Genomic DNA, 22,207 nt, shown 5'->3' with positions numbered 1-22,207 from the left:
CTTAAATATTGAAGTTTCGGTATAAAGTAAGAGATGGATACGTTTCTGTAGGATGTTTAGGTTAAGGTATGTTATAAATAGTAAGATAGTTACGTTTAGTGTAAGTGTAAGTGCACTATACGTTTGGTATGGTTACGTCTACGGTAAGGCTATTAGGTAGTTTTAAAAACGTAATATAAACCAAAAAATTGTTAGTTAAGGTATTAGGCTGGAGCTACGTGTTGTGTTTCATCACGACCGAAAACTGGTCCTTGAACCACGGCCCTGAAACTGCATACAACTGTGCGCAGGTGAGCGCTGCCGCCGCAGCACATATGTTACTGCAGAATAGCATTCTGGAACTTGTTTTTTAGTGTCGCCCTGAGGCCCCTATTTTCAAGTATGACTACGTATCATCTCATGGAAAAGAAAATGGATTGGACACGTTTACATATCAAATATCGAAAATATTATAACGTTGTTTAGCTTCTAAATATATTGATAGAAGCATTATATAAAAGGATGTTATAAGGTTAAAAACGATACGTTAATGTTAATTGTTTAGAACGATTTTTTTTGTGCGTAATGATTTGAGGTCTCCCATTTAAAAAAGAAAGAAAAAAAAAAGGCCATATATGTGCAATGTCCGTGTGAAATAAACGTAAAAATAAAAATTCTCACAAAATGAGATAAGAGTAACCGAATCATTTTTCTTTGTCCTCAATTTCCTTGCCCGCTCCTTGGAGGGGTTGTGAAACGGTGATAACTCCATCAAAACTAACCCGCACAGCTAAATCACTTTAGATGACTTGGTAAATGTAGCCTATATGGAAGAAGGGCACGACAATTTCGTAATCAAACAATTTCCACTCGTCCTTTATTGGAAATAAATATGATTTGAGGAGGAACATTGAAAAGGAAATACTGAGAAAAAAGAATGCAAAGCTTGATCTTCTTGCAAAACATTAAATTGAATTTGGGCATATATCTTTTATTTAGAAATTATTCAAATTAAGTTTCCATCAGGCTCAATATTGTTTTGTTATGAATTTCCTCTCTTGAAATAATAAAGTAGGCTCTATCTTCTGGCTCTCTTTGAAGACAAGCAGGCCTACAGCATAATATTATTAAACATGCTTCATGTAGGCTTATGTATCGCATTTCGTTTAACAAAAAAAATAAAAAATGACAAATCCCACAAATGCATTTAACTGACTTGTTAATGGATCAGAAAAGCGTGAGAAACCAGGCAGCATCATAGGTGGGTGGACTCCTCCCGCACCACCAGCGTCTTCCGCGTCCGGGCACGCAGCGACGGGGGTCTCCTCCGCCGCAGGCTGGGCCTCTGATCCGGATCAAACGTCTCAACGGCCACCGGCTGACGGTGTCTCCGCGCTCGGCCTGCCTCCTTGTAGTTACGGTAGCTCTTCTGCTTGATGGAGCAGACGAGTTGTGACCGCTTGGTTGTGTCGGTCTCCCCGGGCTTTTCATCCCCTTCTTCTTTCAGGCTATCCGCCTGGTAGTTATGGTCCTGCCAGGCGACGAATTCCCCCGCGACCTCTTGGATGCGGTTGGGGAAATCGGCCACTGTCACGGTGAACAAACCAGCTTTCTCCATCACGACCTTCGTCTTGCTCTGGTATAGGGTCTGGATGTTGGAGACCTCGTCCAGTAGCTCAGAGTAGACCAGCTCCTGGACCCGCTCGGTCCGGCTAAGGAATCCGGCGCACAGCGGTTCACTATGGTGTTTCCGCAACTTGCGGAAGGCGAGCAAGTGCGGCATCGCGACGAAGTGTATGGCCTGGGTGGCGAAGAGCTTCAGTAGGATGTAAATCACATCGTAATGTCGGGAGTGCAGGGATTCTTTAAGAAAGTTCTGGATGTATTCCCAGTCCTTCAAGGCGAACCTAATATTATGCTGCGGTGAGGCGAGTTGAGTGTTGTAGAAGGCATACAGCAGGTACAGCCCCCCCACCCGGACCTGGTAACTAAACGGGCCGAGGAAGTATTTGGAGGCGGTGGCTAAGGCTACTCTGCAGAAGCGCTTCATCTCGCCAAACAAGTGGATGCCGGCGAAGACCTCCGAAAAGCGCATGTACCTCCAGGCGGCCGAGAAGTGTTCAAACCGCACCGACTCAGTCTGCTGGAAACGGGCCAGTAGTTCCTCCACGTCCTCCGTCAGAGGCCGGTAGAAGGTATCGTAATACACCGGCGGTGGGCGAGGCATTACGTTTTGGTCAGCGGCCACAAACCCACCCGGACCCTAGAGTTGACTTCAGGGCGGAAATGTGTTCTCCGCTGGACTTCCAGCCTCCGAAATACCTGACCGTATCGTGTGATTAGCACACGAGCCAATCAGGATCCCCAAACAATCAACACATGCACACACGCGCGCGCATGCACGCTCACACGAGAAAATATCTTCCAAAACTGGACAATATTCAAATAGGCCTGGACTATATTCACCTTAATATCTTTCCTAAATGCGTTGCCACCCGCGACGCGCCAAAGTCAGACCCCCGACCTCTTGCTACACCACCTGTGGATTTATCAGCGAAACCGATTTAAAGGGGACATATTATACCACCTGGTGTGAGTGTGATTAGCCTTACAAGCCGTTTCGGAATTCTGCCCCATATGACATCACTAGTAGTGGGCGTGTCTACCTAGATCTGTGCTGGATAGTGGCGACGTCACGCCCCTTCCGGGAGAGCCCATGGGACCTATGAGATCGAAAAATATGAATGGGTTTCAATGGAGAGAAAGTATTTATTTTCTGGTCCCAGTCTTTATATGCCCTGGATGACACATATGTTGTTTGTGGATTTAAATGATATTTTTTAATGCGAAGAAAACTTTTTCATGAAGAAGTTTGATATTGTTTTTTCTAGTGCTGTCGGTTTAACGAGCAATTAACAGCGTTAACGCAAACCAGTTTTAACGGCGTTCATTTTTTCATTGCGCGATTAACGCTCATTTGGCTTGGCAAACGTTGTAGTTTTTTCACCTGCTGTCTAGCAACAACTAGTCACGTTAGAAAAACTACAACACCATACCCGATCTACATACAGCGGAAACAAAACAACAAGCACGCCGCAAAAACTTGTTCGGGCAAGTAAGGATACGGAGCGGGTGAAAAACTTAAAAGTGTGTGTGTGTGTTTGTGTGTCACTCTGTTCGAGCCTGCACGAGAGTTCAACGTTGTCATTAGCTGTTACGTCTTCCCGACCGATCGCAGTTCAAGGCCCAACTGGGCTGTACCACTTCGGGAGGGGCCGTTCAGTTACTCCCCTCTAGACAAAATCGACTTGGTTGCGACGTTGACAGTTTGTGAGTGTCGCGTCTGTTGAGTGAGTGAGAGGTTGCGGGCGCATAGCTCAGGCTGCCGGGCGGTGCTGCAAGGAACTTTTATAAACGCAATATTGTTATCCCGCAGCCCCGAAACGTTAACGGCCCACCGGGAATTCTCCCGACTCTCCCAATTACCACCTTGCCCCGTGTGTGTGTGTGTTTGTGTGTATGTGGTAGTGTTGGCTCGTTCGTTCGCGAACCGGTTTGAATGAACGAGTCTTTAGAACGAACTAACCAAACCGGTTCGTCTCTCTCGTTCATTCGGTCGTCTCGTTCAGCATTCGATTCACCGGAAACTCGACTGAACGAACGAACGATTCGCGAACAACTCCTTTTGGCGAACTGAATCACGCGAACTGGGTCACGGAAACGAATCATTAAATCCACCACTAGTGCGTGGGCGTTATTCAATAGCCTGGTAGGTGTAGGCCTATATAATAATCAATGTTATAGTATTTCCCATCTTTGCTGAGCCAGAGTTTTGTTCGAAAGTTCAGTGATTGAAACAAATAAAAGCCTGGGCTTTTATTTGTAGGCCTACCACTGTCATGGACCTACCCGATGTCAAGTGGACCGGGTTGAATTCACTGCGGGTCTCTCTTATATCCATCTTACCAAATATATTTTTTTACAGTCCTTCTCAACACTCTCTGATCTCACTAAAAGGCTACAGCACGAAATCAAGGGATATTTAGAATAGAAAGAAATGTGTGATTAATCGCGAGTTAACTATGACAATAATGCCATAAATCGCGATTCAATATTTAAATCGCTTGACAGCACTATTTTTTTTCCAAGGGGAGGATAAAAGCGTCAAAAGTGATGGAAACCATTATAAGTTGGGGCATATGGAGAGTTTCAGTTATGCCCATGGGGAGATTGTTGGTCTTCTACGCCAGTCGCAGGGAGCGTGACGGCACATACGTGTCATGTTGATGGAACGCAACTCTAGCGCTCTAGCGTAAAGTAGCGAGGCTAAGCGAAATAAGCCCAGCTTTGCCTTTAGCTTGGTTGACGGAATACCCCCTGGGGTAGGCTAGTAGACTGATCTATCCAGCACAGATCTAGGTAGACACACCCACTAGTGTCTTTACGTAAACCTTCCCTTCTTCCGAAATAAAAGTGTTCTGGAAACGTTCGTAGGCTTTGACATAAAACCGGAAAAACAGATTGTTCGTGAGACTAGACTTCATATTCAACAACACGTACGGATGCACGCAGGGACCTCTTTGCTGAATCAGATGAATCAGTTATTAGAACTGCTGGCAATGGTTAACCATGAGGGAGAATTTATCAGTTGATATTAATAATTGTAAGTTATAATGTATCGGAATGCGAATGTTAGAACGGGTGTTAAGTTCGCCTCTTACTGCTTGCTTCAAGTCCACTGTAGTCTATCAATATATTGGGCAGACATTGTTGTGACGTCAACTCTGAGCCTCGGGTTGCTCCGTACGAAGTTCAGAGGGAAATCTCAGACTAAAGGAGAAATCCTGTTAAAAAAATGGATCTGGTATATGTTAAATATGATAACGAGTTGGATTGTTCGTTTGGGAGCAAAAAAGCACGTATAGAGGCATTCTTCAGTTGGCTGTTTTTGGCAGATTCTACCAAAACGCTATAAACTTAAATAAATTTTTCTGGTTTACTACTAAAATAATTTCAACAAATGTGTGTATTTTATAGGTATTAAATGTATAACATCGCATTTGTGTATTTTGGGACTAAGTTCCAGACAGGTTACGAATGCATACCTAATCATTAAAAGAACGGATAGATACAGAAAGTGCAAAGACGTTTGGCATCATGGTGCCCATGCTACATATGAATATTTATATTTGTAATACGTAATGCACGTAATGCACGTAAACAGACAGAAATGGTCAGTGGGCCAACTCTATAACTCCTTCTATTCCAACCGTTCAAGTATTGTTATATATATCAAATATTGTCTGACATTCATAGTTGGGCCCTAATGTAGTTTGGGACATATATCTAGTTATCCTAAAAAATATGGCATTTATCCGTGCATTGGCCTACCTAAGTTACTTTTACCCTTTTAGTAATCCTATGGTTATTCTAAGTTTTAAACACACAACTATGAATATGAATATAATGTTGAAAACGTAAAATAACCAAAAACGTAATATCCATAAAAAACGTCCCTCTTTCGAAAATTATTTTGCCCACTTTATTTAATGAGGGCAACCATCACATTGGCTTTAGATAAAAGTGACTGAGTATAGGCTTACACATGCACGCACGTCATTTTAAGCTGATGTAATTAGAGATCTTTTTTCTGAGAAATGATAGGCCTACAATGCGTAGGCGGAAGATATTCTATGAACATGTTCATTTTAATTAAGCAGTGAGCTTAAGTGAGGTTGAGGTTAAAAATGCTTAATTTCTTTTAACACATTAGGTCGGGGCAGATCCCAGTCCTGAAAGCATCTCACGAAGTAGGTGAGTCACCTCGACAGGCGGACCTGTGCCCGTTCAAAAATTTCTCTCGTAATGTGAACGAGGACACGGGCGTCACCCCGCGTCGTTATTTTCCTTACTCATCAGTTTAAGGCATACCCAAATCCTGGAAGAAGAGCCTTCCATAGAAAGTGCACAGACGTCTGGCATCATGGTGCTCACACTACTATTGAATACTTTATCTTGTAATTCGTAATAGGCTACATGTAAACAGACAGGACTGCCAACTGGCCAACTCTATAACTCCCTCTATTCCAACTGTTGAAGAAGGCCTATTGTTCTATATATAGGCCTAGTGTCTGATATTCATAGTTGGGCCCTAATGTAGCTTGGGACATATAGGCTTATCTAGTTATCGTAAAAAAAAATATGGCATTTATCCGTGCATAGGCCTACCTAAGTTACTATTTCCCTTTTAGTAATAGTTATTCTTAGTTTTAAATACACAACTATGAATATAAATGTAATGTTGCTGAAAACGTAAAATAGCCAAAAACGTAATATCAATAAAAAACGTCCTTCGTTCGAACATTCTTTGGCCCAATTTATTTAATGAGGGCAACCATCACATCGGCTAGGATAAAAGTGAGTAGACCTACAAATGCACGCACGTCCTTTTAGGCTGTTGTAATTAAAGATATTTTTCTGAGAAATGATATACCAATGCGTAGGCTACTGCAGATATTATATTAACACGTTAGGTTAAATTAAGCAGTGAACTGGTTACAAATGCTTGATTTCTTTTAACACATTAGGTGGGGGCAGATCCCAGTCCTGAAAGCATCTCACGAAGTAAGCGAGTCACCTCCACAGGCGGACCTGTGCCCGTTCAAAAATTTCTCTCGTAATGTGAACGAGGACACGGGCGTCACCCCGCGTCGTTATTTTCCTTACTCATCAGTTTAAGGCATACCCGAATCCCGGACGAAGAGAGCACTATTGAAGGTGCACAGACGTCTGGCGTCATGGTGCTCATGCTACAATTGAATACTTTATATTGTAATTCGTAATGCATGTAAACAGACAAGACTGCCCAGTGGCCAACTCTGTAACTCCCTCTATTCCAACTGTTCAAGCATTGTTCTACATATCAAATAGTGTCTAATATTCATAGTTGGGCCCTAATGTAGCTTGGGACACATATCTAGTTATCGTGGAAAAAAAATATGGCATTTATCCGTGCATAGGCCTACCTAAGTTACAATTTCCCCAATAGTTTTTCTTAGTTTTGATCACACAACTATGAATATAAATGTAATGTTGCTGAAAACATAAAATAACCCAAAACGTAATATCCATTAAAAACGTCCTTCGTTCAAGCATCCTTTTACTCACTTTATTTAATAAGGGCACCATCACTTAGGCTTTGATAAAAGTGAGTGGGCCTACACGTGAACACAGACCTTTCAGGCTGATGTAAATACAGCCCTTTTTCTGAGAAATTATCTACCGGTATGTAGGCCACTGCGAATATTCTTTGACATGTTAAGTTAAATTAGACATTGAATTGGTGACAAATGTTGGATTTCTTTTAACACAAGAGGTCGGGGCAGATCCCAGTCCTGAAGGCATCTCACGAAGTAAGTGAGTCACCTCGACAGGCGGACCTGTGCCCGTTCAAAAATTTCTCTCGTAATGTGAACGAGGACACGGGCGTCACCCCGCGTCGTTATTTTCCTTACTCATCAGTTTAAGGCATGCCTAATCAAATGAAGAAGAGTGGCATAGAGACATCTTACAGACGTTTGGCATCATGGTGCTCATACTAAAATGGAATTCATTATTTTGTAATTATAACGCATGACTACATAACTGTTTTAAAACATAAACATAGCAATATACATAGTATATAGGTCTTAAAATGATATATTAGAGATATTCTAAACATTTCTAGATCCAGTCAGAATGGTTTTTGCCGCAAGGGCTCATGGGGGTTAGGTTTGACGTCACAATATTCGCATTTGAAACAAAAGTAGTCGATTCTCGAACCTAATGTATGAGAATTTTTTTTCGAAAAACGGACTCACATGCATTTATGACCTGGTGTGTTTAAAAATCGAGTAGTAGTGACTGTTAAGAAGGTTAACAGCCTTGGTTGTATAGTTTAATACGTTTTAAACGTTAAATGTCTTATCTGTTTTTGTCCCAAAGTGGCAGCCATAGTCTCATTTAAATAATCCCACTCACGCATGCGCAGCAGATAGATACGGGGAGCAAAATGGCAGACATCTCTCTGGACGAGGTGATACGACAGCGCGGCCTCAACACCAAACAACAGACCATTAAAAGGTACTAAACAAATCTGCCCCGAATGAAGTCACAGGCTGATTAAGGTTTAACAGCTTCTTTAATTGTATGAATGGGAACTCTAAAGAGCCACGAGCTTCTTCCGGCTAGCGACTATGCACGATTGCTATTTATGCTAACATTAGCCTCTGTTGTATAGCAACTCAATCGGAGAAACCATTTGGTCTTCTTCGTATTTGTTATTATTTATAATAATATCTAATTATCATGAAACGGTTATGCAAAAACCTTCATTCTCTGTCCAGGATATTAAATGGATTATAACCGCGGATTCATCTCCCCATGTTGTGGAGAACAACAGTGTTGCTCATTCAGTCCTGCGTTGGGGCTACAGACAGCAGACTATCGATACCTTGCTGTCTGTTGCCGTCCCTACTCCAGTTTCGAATGAAGTATATCAAACATATGTATATTAATCAAACAGCCAACCTCTACCATTTCAAAAATAGTTATTTTTCCATCGAATCTTTAAGCTTAAACCGTGGAGAAGAAACGCTGCGACGCTTTCTTACATTTCAATTTGTCTGGTGGTGATTTATGACGACATGGATGTTTGGAGTCAAATTTCCAACCTGTATTGGGATGAGAAAGTTCTTTATTGTCATTAAATCACGTGTCATAAAGTTGTAGGGGCCCGGCTAATAGGGTTTTTGGTAATAATGTACACACTAGTGTCGAATGATCCCATGGACAGGTCCCTTTCCCTCTGACGGCTACTGCAGTGTTTCTCAAAGTCAGGAGGTTTATATATAAAACTTTAGAGCCCATTTTGTACTCTCTCAAGGCACACTGGCTAGAAATATCTAATTTATCTTTCCTCTCCTCAGACCGATGTTTGGAAGAGGCGCTGGAGCGTCTGGCCGCGGCTTTGACGCGCGGCAGAAGATCGGAGCCAACGATGTTCGACAGAGGATTGGACTTGGTGCAGGTAAGTCAAAGCACTGACCATGGCAGTAATTAATACGATTTTTGTCTAATTAAGAATAGTCTAGTGGTGGAACCCACATGTCTGCTGTCCAAGTTGTAAGAATGCTAAAGCAAGATGTATAACCCCTACATGCTTCTTTGCGACGTGTATCTGCATTTACTGTAGGTCTGTTAATATTAAGATGGAAGCGTCCGTTAATGACTGTGCATTACAATGATGGGTATGTGGTGTAAGGGATTGAATAAGACGGTCGGCGGACTGGTCGCTAGAATGTGAGGATTGAATGATGAGATGGCTTGAAGTCATGTAAAGGAGCCCCTTAACTCTGCCCACTTTTCCTCAGGCTTCCAAGTGAAAGACGCCAGAGAGAAAATCGGGCAGAAAGACGCACGCTTCAGAATCCGAGGTGGCGGAGGTGGAGGGGGAGGTGTGCAGGACGCCCGGCAGATGATTAACTCTCGAAAGCAGGTCCAACACCACCAGCTCGGCTCCCCCCCACAGATCGCTCACCCCCACCCAGCTGCCGGGCAGCACCACCTGATGAACCACATGTCGCAGATGCACATCCACACCGGCCCCGGGTCCCTGGGGGGCGGTGGGGTGGGCCGGCAGTTCCCCCCAACAGGTCTACAAATGGGTGCGCCAGGCGTCCGAGGTGGGCCCCTGCCTTCCAAGCCACTGGACGCCCGCGACCGACTGAGCCTGAAGAGGGGCATCGGAGCATCGCAGAGTCAGATGGCCATGACGGCACCCTTCAAGATCACCAAAACCATCCAGGTCAGAACCGGTCGCAGGGTGCTCGTCTGGGACTGGTGTTGGTCACGACATAATGTTGTATCATTTAAGATGTACTTCATCAGTCCTGTACGTGATGTCGGGGGGTCACAGCAGAAAGTAGCGGACAACAGTAATAATTAATGAGAATAAATGAATAAATAGTTTTTAAAGCATAAAATATTTCAAATGCATACACTAAATCGACTGAACATACCTAATTCTATGATGTGTTGATTCTTTCTACATATTCGCATGCATTATTGTGTCCCATGATTTACGGTTATCGAAACACACTTCATTGTAACGGGCCAACTCTGTTTACAGCAACGACCGGTGGGGACGTCCAGCGGGATCCGTCTGGGTGGGCAGCAGGTACAAAAATCTGTCTCTTCCAGTAGCTTTTCCTTCCCCATCTGTACACACAAACAATGCTGTTCATGTTGCTATGGGCTGAAGCACTGCGCCATGAGGGAATCCACGGTAATGTGATCCATGTCTTACAACCGTTGGATGTGTATCAGTCTTTTACAGGGGAACAGGATGGCATTCCCCCCAAGCAAATGAAGATCACTACAAATAACAACAACAGCAACATGCTACAGTCGAGGGTATGAGAGCACTCGCATCTTCTATTTACTGTCCACTACTGCGTTTCGTGGTCACAAAGTTAACAGTGAAAACATTGGCGTTGAACAGAAATATCATTTTATACCTAGTTTCTGTTTTCTTTGTACACATGGTTGCATGTTTTTCTGGGTGAAACAACGGCAATATTTAAATCTACTGAATTCGGCTGCTGTTAAACGAGTTCACAATGCTTCTAGAATACTACTTTACAAATGTTTTGGTGCAGACTGTATCAGCTTCCTGCCTTTCTTAAAGTGACGACAAGGAAGTACAAACATATGTATTCAGCCCCAAAAAAATCCGGGGTTTACGAGATATTAATTAACTTTTTGACATTTTCCTGGCAAGATAATGGGTTGGTGTGTAGTGGATACATCCTTATGGGATATGTTATGGTTATTTAACGTGTCTAGATCCCGATGGCCGTCTCATTGAACTACAGGTCGGAACCCAAAATGAGTTTACTCGAGATCCTCTGTGGGTTCTTGTAAAGAATGGTATTTTAGTTCCTGGGATGAAAAGTGAAAGAACCCCGCTTTTCTTCATTCCCATCTCTGGTAGCCGGGGACCATGGGCTCCCCGTTCTCCATGTCGGGCCCCATCACCAAGGTGGTGAAGAACGACGCCTATACGGCCCCCCAGGCCCCGGTCCCAGTGGCCCCGACCCGGCCCAGCCCCAGCCCCACGGCCTTCCGCTCCTCCAGTGCCGCGCTGAAGCCCGTCTCCAGAACACTGCAGCAGGCCCCCGCGGCCCTCAGTCCCCCGCCCCCCGCCCCGCCTCAGGTCAGCCTCGCCTCCTCGTCAGCACGACCCAACTGCTTTTCTGAAAGTGGGTGCTGTCGGTTAAATCGGACCGATTGGGGTACGACCTCCCGTTGGTGTGCTTAAAGTTTTGTGTGTCTCGCCCTGTGTTGTCCAGCCGGCCGTCAGTCCTTTAGAGGGAACCAAGATCACAGTCAACAACCTTCACCCCCGCGTCACAGAGGAGGACATAGTGGTGAGAAACCTGCAGATAACCACCCTCTACTGCATCTATACTTTGCTCTTCTCAAACATGAAATCACCTTCCCTCTTCCGATATACTCCCTCTACTGCATTGCTAGTGTACTCTATATAAATATGACCACACCTTCCCTCTGCTAATACACTCCCTGAACTGCATATATACACTGTACTTTAAACAAATAGGACCTGGCGTTCTCTCTGTAGCCAAGTTATTACTGAAGCTGCTCCTCCTATTTTTCCTTTGTGGATTCTTGCTGCTCTTGACGATTCCCTCTCCCCTTTGTCTTTCTTTCTTTCTTTCTTGATTAGGAGCTGTTCTGCGTGTGCGGTGCCTTAAAGCGGGCGCGGTTGGTGAAGGTGGGCGTGGCCGAGGTGGTGTTTGTGCGTAAAGACGACGCCGTCAGTGCCTACAGGAAGTACAACAACCGCTGTCTGGACGGTAGGGACCAATAGCACACATGAACCCTGCTTTTGTATCGTTCATGTAGGAAAAGCTTCTGGCAAATGTTGTCCCTGACACAGCTGTTCACTGATCTAAGCAGCTGTGTTAGGGGAACAGGATGTTCGTGTCTTATTTATCCAAGGTGTCCTGTTCAAATGTTTTTCTGTGTTCTCCTAGGCCAACCCATGAAATGTAACCTTCACATCCAAGGAAATGTCATCACTTCTGACCAGCCAATTCTCTTGTGAGTAACACTACTGATTGAAACATCTAGACTCTCCTCTTTGCGACGAAGAAAAATAAACTATTGGAAGATACGTACAATTGCTCAGATCTGGGTTCGTTTGTTGCCATTCCCTTAATAGTTTATGGTTTGGTTGAACGGGTGATAGAATTCCCTGTTGTAGTGTTGAGACAGCAGGGTGGGAAACAGCCTTTCTCTGCATTAAAGAGCCCAAACTGGTTCAGCCTCACCTCCTGTATAGCTAGATTCCTGAAGTAGCCTGGCCCTGCTCATTAGACAAACACATGGAATGACCCGTTAAAGACATTCAACATTAAAAATAAGTCATGCAAAGAACTACAACAAAGAAGATATCTACATAATGAGTGGTATTATTCAAAGTAAGAACGTTTATCATTATTGAATATCGATGACTGATATCCTGAACTGGGTGATGCTCATTCAAGCTTGGGTGTATTTTCTGAAACAAGAATGACGTAAAAATGACCTTTCCAACATTTTGGAAAGGGCAGTTCCCTTATGGCAGACTGTCACAGTTCTCTTTCCCTCTTGTCCTCCTCGTTGTTCTCCCTCCCTCCTTCCCCTCCCCCCCACCAGGAGGCTCAGTGATTCCCCCGGAGGAGGTGTGAAGAGAGACGGCCTCCCGCCCTCCTTGTCTCGGCCAGCCGGCCAGCGCTCCTCCTCCCAGCCGACCCCCGAGGTCGACCCCCAGACCATCCTCAAGGCTCTCTTCAAGTCTCCCTCCTCCCAGTCCTCGCCCACCTCCTCCGGCGCCGCGGCCAACTCCCAGGCCACTGCCTTCCGCATCAAGATCTAGCCAGCATCCGGGTCCTAGCGAGCGTATGGTTTCTAGCTAGCCTTATCGATCTGGCTAGCATCTGGGTGTTTTGCTAGTGTTTAGCTCTGGCTAAGTTCCACTGTCAGTTGACCAGAGAGGTGTACACGCCGCCTCCATCAGTATAGACTAACTCGCCCTCTGGTTCTCCTTTATACTCTGGTTTTCATTTTTCTAACCACAGGAAACCCACTCTAAAATATGATGTGTTTTGACAGCCGAACGACACCAATGCCTGTTTTTTTGATCCCCAATGTTCATTTCCGTTTATTTTATTTTTAATCTTCTACCTTCCAGTATACTTTCGTCGCGGCGCTTCCCAGTTGGACCAATGGAAGCTGCTGGAATGTTTTTATTGTATGGGGGGAAAACAAGGCAATACCGGTGTATACCTGGAGTTATGGAGATGTATTTCAGTGCTCATAAACTTCTCATTGATCGCTGCACCAACCAAATGATTACAAGAACCCACAATTGGATTTCAAAATATTTCATCAATCCCTGTAAACTGTTAATATGTTTGTAGTAGTTCATGTCTTATCTTTGCCATTTTTGTGGTTTACTTTTTTTCTCGTGATCTGCAATTTTTCTCTTTGGTTCGGCCGTTTCGAAGTTGTGTATCAGAAGCCATGACTGTCTGCTGCGTTGTCATGTGTCACTTGAGTACTCGACATGAAGTAGTGAAAATATCCCATTAAATCGTATGCTTTGTAGACCTTCTACATGCGTCTCTTTATCAGTCCGTTGTTAAAAAGCAATGAAAAGTGCTAAAGAAGAGTAACCAATTAGTTGGACCTAAAATGCTCTACATTAAGAGTTGTAATTGGCTTAGAGTGATCTGAATTGTTCTGGGTTCAAGTCCTAAAAGAAGTTAACTTTTAAAGTTTTTTAGCAAAGAAATTGCTAATTAATCATATCTTAGTGCTTCGCTGCGTCCCTATAAATACAATGGCTATGTAACATCCAAAGTATCTTGACCATGAGCTGCGGATACATTTGAATGTTTTGGTTTTCAACCAGGTCTTAGAATGTGGATTAACAAAAGATGGAACATTCCAATGGGACGGATAACTCAAACCAGATGGGAAGTAACCTGTAGAAGAAACACAGAAGATCCCTCCTCACAAGAAGGTTTTTGGCCCATTGGTTTGATAAGGAAACCATGAGTGGTTAAGTTGGAGAGGTGACTTAATGGTTCTCCCATTGTCCTTGTCTTGTACATTACAGGACATGAATTAGTATGATTATAGTAGGGACCTCTTTTCATCTACCGGTATGTATGAACTAAATGTGCCATTAGGACACCAATTAATAGTTGAGTAATGACATTATGTATCTCTGATTCGGATGTGGAAAGTTATTGGGCAGAAGTTCCTTGATTGATCTATCGGCCAAATAATGTAATCAAGTTGAATTCTACTCTGTCGGTTCGAGGCAAATCTTTGCTTGATTTGCTTTGTAAAAACTACAACTACCAGAAGACGTCAGGTTTAAGTCGCACTTCCTGTTCGACGGCGTGTTGTCCCGTAAAAACATGGCGCCTTCCACGAAGAAACACGGCGCTGGCAATGCTTGTATTATTCCTGGTGGATTTGCAGGTAATAACTTCATAACATTCACATTGACCTCATCTTATAACTTGTAATAACTGAAATAACATTAAACATATGAAATGCCGTGATATTTCCGTGGCAGCGAGCATCATCCCTGCCAGCAGATACCTTATTTTTAAGGATTGTTTTTTAAAAACTATTCAAGAGATTATTCTTCATAGGCGGAATATGAAATTGTTACGTATGTCAATTTGTATTGTTTTCTTCAGTCCTGTCCTTAAAATTCAGCGCAGAGTCGGATACACAACACAAGTTATATGTGAAGGAGCACCGGGTGCGAGTAGAGGCCAAAACACACCGACCGCTGGACAAGACTCTGTTCGTCCTCAACGTTCCTCCGTACTGCTCACAGGTCTGTTTGTTACCGTCTAACAATGAAAAACATGCTGTGATGAGGGTTCAATAATTCAGTCTAAAAAGTAGAGATGCTGTAATGTGGTTTAATGAGTTGGATCATCTTAATAAGTTGGTGTTCTGAATATGTATCAATTATTTTCAAAAATTATTTTGTCTCATTAACTTCAACCTTTTCCGTTATATTGTCTTCCGCCATATTATGTCTGTTGGTACGACGTTTTAGTGATACATCTATGGAGCTCTGAGCTAGTGTGTGTGTGTGTGTGTGTGTGTGTGTGTGTGTGTGTGTGTGTGTGTGTGTGTGTGTGTGTGTGTGTGTGTGTGTGTGTGTGTGTGTGTGTGTGTGTGTGTGTTCCAGGCCGTGGTGAGTCAGATCTTCTCTAGGTTTGGCGCCGTCGTGTCCGTAGAGCTCAGCGACCGACCCGGTACTGCATCGGTTCCTGAGATCAAGCTATCAAAAATCTTCAAACCAGCAGAGAAACAGGTAGGTGCGTCTATCTGTAATTTGGATAGTATATTGTCAGTTGTATTCGTTTTCAGTTCACTCAATATTGTTTCTGGTTGTTTGCAGGGCTTTAAAGTGGCTTACATTGTGTTTCGAAAAGCAAAGAGCATCCAGTTGGCTAAATCTCACCCTCACAATTTCCCCCTGGTCATCAGCACAGAGAAGCAACCCGTCACAACCGGTTTGCAGAGTAAGTCAACACTATATCCCACTTTACCTCATAACATGAAGGATCTTTTTATACATTTTGAGAAACAATTTAATATTTTATATACTTTTTCTGACGTTTCTGAACTCTTGATCATCTGGATCAACTCTTTACATTACATTGTAGTTTTCCAATATTTGATACATCTTTATTTTAAAGAGACGCTACAGTGTTTGACATTGTACCTGCCAACAGCAGTTTATTAACTGCTTCTGCTTGGTTACGGCTACAACACTTTGGCAGAACTACATCGCAATATTGTAAAAAATGTGCATTATATTTGAATATAAGGCATTTACTCAACCCAATATATATATTGTTAATTGGTGCCATGCTATACGATTTTATATTGGTTAAATGCTCATTAATTTGGTTTTAGAGGGACAGTGTAAATTAATTATTTAGCTTTCTAGATGGCAATAGTCTAGTCTTTTTACACCACTTATGTGTGAAATTATTCTTTTTAAAATTGAGCCTAAAAAGAAAAAGGCATTCCATCGTGTATAATATTATAAAAACATGAATTGGACACCAATGTTACATTTGCAACAACGAAACGGGATGGCTTAACACCTTACACCACAGGTCTGCAGGTAGGGCTTCCGGCATTTTGTTCTAGGATGCCTACAGGTAGACTGCTGAAACTACCCCCAGACTACCCAGTACAAACTCATTGAGCCGTTGTTTCCAGAATGGGCCGAGCAGTACCGCAAGTCAATCATCCTGCCAGAGAAGCTCCAGGAGACCGTCGATGCGTTCATGACTGACTACGACTTGAGGAAGGAGGAGGTGAGGACTCTCCACCCTGTCGTCATATCATTGAGTTATTACATGAAATGATAGTGTAAATAGGTTGAAGTTTCACTAGGGTAGTGGACATGGGATCGTAAAAGTAGGTTAAAAATAACTTATCCAGGTAATCTACATTCTTATTAATAATGAAAAGTTAAGTGTCATTAACAGACACCTCGTACTAGCAGAAAGAAGCTTCCTCATCCTGACAACTGTAAGAAAGGATGAGTCTGTAGGCCAAATCCAGAACAGTTTATCCCCTCCATATAGCGTCTTGTGGAAATACTAACAGGTGCACTGTTGTAACCAAGGCATGCTGCGCCACCATAATATTGTTGAGTGTTCAGCGGATATGCATTCAAACTGCAGGCACCATGGCTCAGACTTTTGATGTGTGTGCAAATCCAAAACCCATCCTACGTCTCTGAGCCGTGATTGGGAACGCAGTCTCTCAGAACGCCCAACATCTGTCCAATCACTGCCTTCCTTTCTCCAGAAAGCAAAGAAGCAGGAGGAGGAGGCAGAGGAACAGAAAGAGGATGAGGAGGGTTGGGTGAAGGTCACGAGAGGAAACAAGGGAACCAAGGCCCGCCCCCACAGTGAGGCAGCCAATCAGAAGTCTCTGCAGAAGGAGATCAGGAAGAAGAAGAGGAAGGAGCTGATGAACTTCTACACTTGGCAGCACAGGAACACACAGAAAGAACGTGAGTCTTGTTGCCGGGCAGAATGCATTGTTGGAATAATGGTATTAGGATGTTATTTATTAGATATTGGTGGTTTGAGGTGTACATTTTAACTTTCTTCTCTTTCAGATATTGCTGATCTGAGGAAGAAGTTTGAGGAAGATAAACAGAGGATATCGCTGCTGAGGGCACAGAGGAAATTCAGACCCTACTAGTAGAGCAGGAGCTCGCGCCACACGGCTGGGCTCCGAGTAGTATTCTATGAGTTCATGAATGACTGGTGTGTGTGGAACAACGCAATGTTTTTGTATGTCGACTGAGTACCAAGTCGTGGAAAGAGATGAAATAAAATGAGCAGTGAATCAACATTGGTATAACATCTTTAATTAGGGGTTTGTGTGGGTTCTGTGTTCTGTGGAACCACCAGCAGGACTCCCCCCGCAACTCCTAGACTGTAGGTCACCTGGAACACTGGGGGACCAAACACAGACACACTTTACCTGGCTTTCACAGGGAATACAGAAGTGACAGGAAGTCCGTTTCTGGAAATCAGCAGCGTCTGTTCAACTTTGCGTGAACAACAGTTTGGTCTGAACAAATCACAAGCAGTTGTCCAGCGCTTTCACAAGTCACCAGTGACCACTCAAAGTTAATTGAAAGCAATGCATGACAAAGAATACTAAACACAAATTATTCCAATCAAACCTGTCATGCAAAGTGGCAACACTTCCTGCTTGAAAACCTAGTGTGCCAACAATTGAGTTGAGCAACAAGCGACAGGGCGTTAGTGTTCAAACACAGCTGCTATCCCAGAAAGCAGCACAGACTCCGATATGTACTGCTCTATATATTCCATGTGTCATGCTTCTCAGATGGGTACAGGCTTTAATGGTCTTACTTTTGTTCTGATGGGTACATAGGGTTCAGGGTCGACGTCACTGCATCCCAACCGCAGTGGTCCCAGCGAGACCAGCTGGGCCAAGTCGGACCAGACCTCCCTCCTCCTCCTCCTCCTCCGTCTGGCCTCAGAGGCTAGGGGAACATAACCCGTTACCATTAGATGGACCAGTTCCATCTGGAACTTTCTGGTTAACCACTTATACAGTATTTCGGTAGTTTGAAATGATCAGGGTTAGTTGAGGTTGGTGTTCATTGTGTTTTAGATCAGTTTAAGGACAGAGTTGAGACAAGGGATGTTTAAGGTAAGGTGTTTTGCTGAGGTAAGGGATGGGTGCATGAGTAAAGGCTCATAGGTTTCTTTGTCTGAGGAAGAGTTAAGAGACTCACAGACGATGGTGCATGGCTGTGCACACTCAGCTGCCACTGTGCAAATTTCTACCCAGCAGTAGAAGTAAATCTGAGGGCAATACAGAACAGGAGGTATTGGTACATAGAAGATGAGTACTCACCGATACCATGTTTAAATGATTCAGAGTCCTAAACTGCAGTATTTTATACAACTTCTAACACAATACAAGACCAACATTCAAATCCATTATATACTAGACTATCTTTTCCCCAGACAATGTGTTGTTTCTAATGCATCATGGGAAATGGCCTTCCTGGCTCTGCCCCTACGGTGGCAAGTTACTTTTTCCCCCCCGTTTTTCATAACCAATCTAGTACATGAACTTTAGCTAATGTAGATTGGTGCTTGCATATTAACACCAGAGTTGGGCCTCGAGGGTAATCTTTGCAGTTGGCAGGTGGAGCAAATGTTAGGAGTTCTCCTGTACCTCCTCCTCGCTTGGCTTGCCAGTCTGGGGGTCGAGGAAGGTGAACGTCTTGACGTCGAACCTCCGGACCTGTGAGGGAGTGCCGGCTCCCCCCTGGGAGTCCACTGGGGTGGAGCTCCTCAGAGGGTCCAGAAGGTTTGGACACCTGGAGAGAGAGAGACCAGGAGTGGAGACAAGGAGTCAAGACCAGCAGGAGATGGACCAGGAGGTAAGAGAATCAAGACCAGGAGAGAAAGGCAAAAAGGGAGAGAGAACCGGAAAGATACCAGCATTTCCGATTTTCAATGCAAATTGATTGACACTAGTGTGAGCTCCTTCTGCCTGCAGCCATTTCCAGAGCCAATCAAATGCCAAATGTTTGAATTGTATACGCCCCAATCCTATTCCTTCATATTCTATTTTTATTATTCCTCGAGGGTAATCTCCTGTTTTCCATCTTGTATCCCAAACGTTTTCCCTTCAGGACGGAGGAAGTCCCGCCTCATTATGACTGACAGGGCGGCTGACCCGTCGTAGAGCAGCCTCCAGACAGAGGTTCTGGAGGTGGGGTAGGCAAAGCAGTCCCGGACCCGCAGCGACAGGCCCGGCTCAGGGGCCGGCTGCCGGATGGACACCTCCACATAGATTGGAGAGCGCAGCTGGAACGCCGCGGGAAGCTGGTCGGCGCTGATGAAGGAGGAGAAGGAGGAGTCTGGAGAGGGGACACCACACAAAGAAAACCCATGAACACAACTCAACACGGCTGGACTACAGGGTCTTCAGACAGAGCGTACCTGTGGCGATCCTCATCTGGACTCCGATGGTTCCCATGGCGACCGTTGGTGTGGGGCGGACGATGATGCTCTCAGAACGCAAAGTGGCCGCACGCTCAGCGGCAGGATACTCACATTGCACCTGCAGACTGGAGACAACACACCTGGGGCTCAACCACCTGCCTGGGACAGGTGGGGTGTCAACTATCGACATCACCATGGTTACCTAGCTGGTACGGATGTGGCGTTATCGAGCGAAAGCACCATCACCATCGTGACCTCCAAGGTACTGGTGTGTTGTTTACCAGGTACAATCAGCATCACCACGGTTACCTCCCAGGTACTGGTGTGTTGTTTACCAGGTACATTCAGCATCACTCTGGTTACCCACCTGAAAGGGGAACGGTCGGTCTGCTGTGACTCCACCGCCACCTCGTAGATCAGCACGTCTCCCTTGGACTAAAACAAAACAAATAGTAGCGTGTTGTCATGGGGACATGCAAGGGTAACCAAAGGCAACATGAAAGGAGCCGACAGCGGGGGCGGGGGAGTGGTGCTCCTCACCCTCATCCCGGCGCCACATGCTGTCGTAGGGATCTTGAAGATGGCGACGTCTTCTGTCGCCACGGCGGGCAGGCAGTCTGGATGACCCCTGACCCACAGGGTGCGGGGGTCCAGCCGAGGCATCGTGTCCGTCGCCTCCACCGAGAACACAAAATGGCCGTCCACGGAACAGGCTGTGGCAGTTGATGGAGATGCAGGTTCAGATGGTCTACTCTTAAACTACAGACCTTTACAATCCCCCATGATGCACTGCTTTCCTCCAGTTACTTACTCTGGTCTTAACATTTATATAGGTGATAGGCTTAACCACATCAACCATATCCAACCCAACGTCAACAAATTAGGCTTCTGTTAAGCTGTATAGGTTCAACTTTAATTAGTCTCTAACCATTGAGTCTGTAGTAGCAAACATCCTCTTGGTAATTAAAGCAGCATCCCAGAAGCCCACAGGTTTCCATGGAAACTGCCAGGGGGCCACAGGGCATGCGTATAGCAGGGTCCAGGTCACAGCTCCCAGGTAACACTGGAAACAGATACAAGATGCTCCAAACATTGATAGCTAAAAAGAAGTCCACACATTTTGAGTGCGGTCATGTGCATTTGAATCAAATAATTTGAAATAATGAAACGAAAATCGATTTTCTTTAAAGAGAGGTTAAGGTTACAATCAGAGACAGCGGGCTAAATTATAGAAACATTAAAAGGATTATGTAATATTTGCATTCAGATTCATGCAAATTGCTGCTCGACTCACTCTTGGGTGTGGGCTGGGGGGAGGCCGCGTGCCTCTTGGTCCGCGGGCAGCTGATGTTGACACCGATCCAGCGGTCGTCTCCCTCCAGCTGCACCGCGAGCGGGACGAGAAACGAGCTACCCTAGATACACACACACACACACACACACACACACACACACACACACACACACACACACACACACACACACACACACACACACACACACACACACACACACACCTAGTAAACCAGCAAACCCTCGGTTAATCACGCGCACTCAAGATCAGTTAGGCACACACGTTACCTGGATCTGGACATAGCAGCTGTCGTACTGGCTGTAGAAGGACACGCGACCGTGTTTCTCTCTCCACTTTCGGACCCCACAGGGTCCCTCTGCCTGGGGAACCGGGATTTTGGCCCCTGAACTGTCTGGAAGGAGGACAGGTTTGTAATTATTTTGTTCCGACCTATGGCTTTATTCTGGTCAGTGATTAATACATCCTAAAGCTCAACATTCTCATTAGGCCTATCATTTCATCCCTAGATCTACTTAACAACGTCCTGTTTGTGAGTGAAACGGTTGTGTTTACCTTTCACCTGCAAGTTAGTCCGGACCAGAGGTCCAAATACAGCCCGGATCCTTCGGCGTAGGCAGGCGACCTTAGGGAGAGCTTCCCTGGTCGCCTGGTCGTGGAGGGATACACACCAGCCGCCCACAGTCAACAGTAGCATTGACATTTGTACTGAACAGCATTTCATTTTGTATATGTTTTAGTTTTAGAATTTTTAAGATGCTTTTCTATTTCTCCAGTTTTTACTTAAAGCAGTAGTCACGTGAGGATGTCAATTAGCGTTAATTGGTTGAAGGCTCATGCACCGGATACCATGTTTCCGTTGGTCAATTGAATGTTTTATTACATATTCTCTCCTTATTGAGGTTAAACCAGTCAAGAAATTAACTAAAGGTCATATTTTAATAAAATTAATGTGCGTGTGTGTTAACCTATCTTGAGGCATAGAGAAAATACAATATTTGCATAATTGTGTGTGGTTCTCTCTCCCCAAGGGCGAGCCACGTCGGATATAACCTGGACAACATCGTAATTTCCCAATGTCATTATGTTAATGAGATGACATATTGAGCATTGTGAGCAACCACAGAACAAACGAAATGACCAATATAAATGTTTCTCAGTGAAAATTCATATTTTTTCCGCATACATTAACACCAACTAAAAAAGAAAAAAGCATGAACAGCAGAGCACTTAATTTGCAATGATAACG

The 22,207-nt window shown here is 44.4% G+C and overlaps 4 protein-coding genes and 3 non-coding genes across 7 annotated transcripts; 2 read left to right on the top strand and 5 right to left on the bottom strand.

Moving 5' to 3' along the window:
* Positions 1 to 827: 827 nt before the first annotated feature.
* On the bottom strand, positions 828 to 2,526 carry LOC130403390 (snRNA-activating protein complex subunit 1-like). The gene has a single exon (XM_056607727.1). The coding sequence runs from the start codon at positions 2,204 to 2,206 to the stop codon at positions 1,235 to 1,237; it is 972 nt and encodes a 323-aa protein (XP_056463702.1). The 5' UTR covers positions 2,207 to 2,526; the 3' UTR covers positions 828 to 1,234.
* A 3,229-nt stretch (positions 2,527 to 5,755) lies between these two features.
* Positions 5,756 to 5,908, bottom strand: LOC130376452 (U12 minor spliceosomal RNA). The gene has a single exon (XR_008894055.1). It is a non-coding gene; the product is annotated as a U12 minor spliceosomal RNA (small nuclear RNA).
* A 661-nt stretch (positions 5,909 to 6,569) lies between these two features.
* LOC130376463 (U12 minor spliceosomal RNA) lies at positions 6,570 to 6,722 on the bottom strand. Its single transcript, XR_008894056.1, has one exon. It is a non-coding gene; the product is annotated as a U12 minor spliceosomal RNA (small nuclear RNA).
* A 635-nt stretch (positions 6,723 to 7,357) lies between these two features.
* On the bottom strand, positions 7,358 to 7,510 carry LOC130376441 (U12 minor spliceosomal RNA). The gene has a single exon (XR_008894054.1). It is a non-coding gene; the product is annotated as a U12 minor spliceosomal RNA (small nuclear RNA).
* A 506-nt stretch (positions 7,511 to 8,016) lies between these two features.
* poldip3 (polymerase (DNA-directed), delta interacting protein 3) lies at positions 8,017 to 13,760 on the top strand. The gene is made up of 10 exons (XM_056575550.1): positions 8,017 to 8,100; positions 8,946 to 9,046; positions 9,390 to 9,823; positions 10,148 to 10,195; positions 10,345 to 10,431; positions 11,012 to 11,233; positions 11,370 to 11,447; positions 11,765 to 11,894; positions 12,075 to 12,141; positions 12,739 to 13,760. The coding sequence occupies exons 1-10, from the start codon at positions 8,030 to 8,032 to the stop codon at positions 12,956 to 12,958; spliced, it is 1,458 nt and encodes a 485-aa protein (XP_056431525.1). The 5' UTR covers positions 8,017 to 8,029; the 3' UTR covers positions 12,959 to 13,760.
* Positions 13,761 to 14,175: 415 nt separating this feature from the next.
* On the top strand, positions 14,176 to 17,527 carry rrp7a (ribosomal RNA processing 7 homolog A). The gene is made up of 8 exons (XM_056575676.1): positions 14,176 to 14,249; positions 14,455 to 14,574; positions 14,799 to 14,941; positions 15,305 to 15,430; positions 15,518 to 15,641; positions 16,351 to 16,448; positions 16,948 to 17,155; positions 17,264 to 17,527. The coding sequence occupies exons 2-8, from the start codon at positions 14,511 to 14,513 to the stop codon at positions 17,347 to 17,349; spliced, it is 849 nt and encodes a 282-aa protein (XP_056431651.1). The 5' UTR covers positions 14,176 to 14,249; positions 14,455 to 14,510; the 3' UTR covers positions 17,350 to 17,527.
* LOC130369924 (zona pellucida sperm-binding protein 4-like) lies at positions 17,479 to 22,018 on the bottom strand. The gene is made up of 12 exons (XM_056575543.1): positions 21,514 to 22,018; positions 21,228 to 21,352; positions 20,941 to 21,061; positions 20,575 to 20,709; positions 20,187 to 20,359; positions 20,014 to 20,081; positions 19,644 to 19,771; positions 19,378 to 19,561; positions 18,871 to 19,015; positions 18,422 to 18,491; positions 18,033 to 18,166; positions 17,479 to 17,605 (listed from the first exon to the last, which is right to left on the bottom strand). The coding sequence occupies exons 1-12, from the start codon at positions 21,680 to 21,682 to the stop codon at positions 17,594 to 17,596; spliced, it is 1,464 nt and encodes a 487-aa protein (XP_056431518.1). The 5' UTR covers positions 21,683 to 22,018; the 3' UTR covers positions 17,479 to 17,593.
* Between the last annotated feature and the right edge of the window lie 189 nt (positions 22,019 to 22,207).

Source organism: Gadus chalcogrammus, chromosome 2 (genome assembly GCF_026213295.1).
Source record: "Gadus chalcogrammus isolate NIFS_2021 chromosome 2, NIFS_Gcha_1.0, whole genome shotgun sequence".
Lineage (NCBI taxonomy): Eukaryota > Metazoa > Chordata > Actinopteri > Gadiformes > Gadidae > Gadus > Gadus chalcogrammus.
The sequence above is the reverse complement of the archived record's forward strand: the minus strand, read 5'-3'. Positions and strand labels throughout refer to the sequence as shown.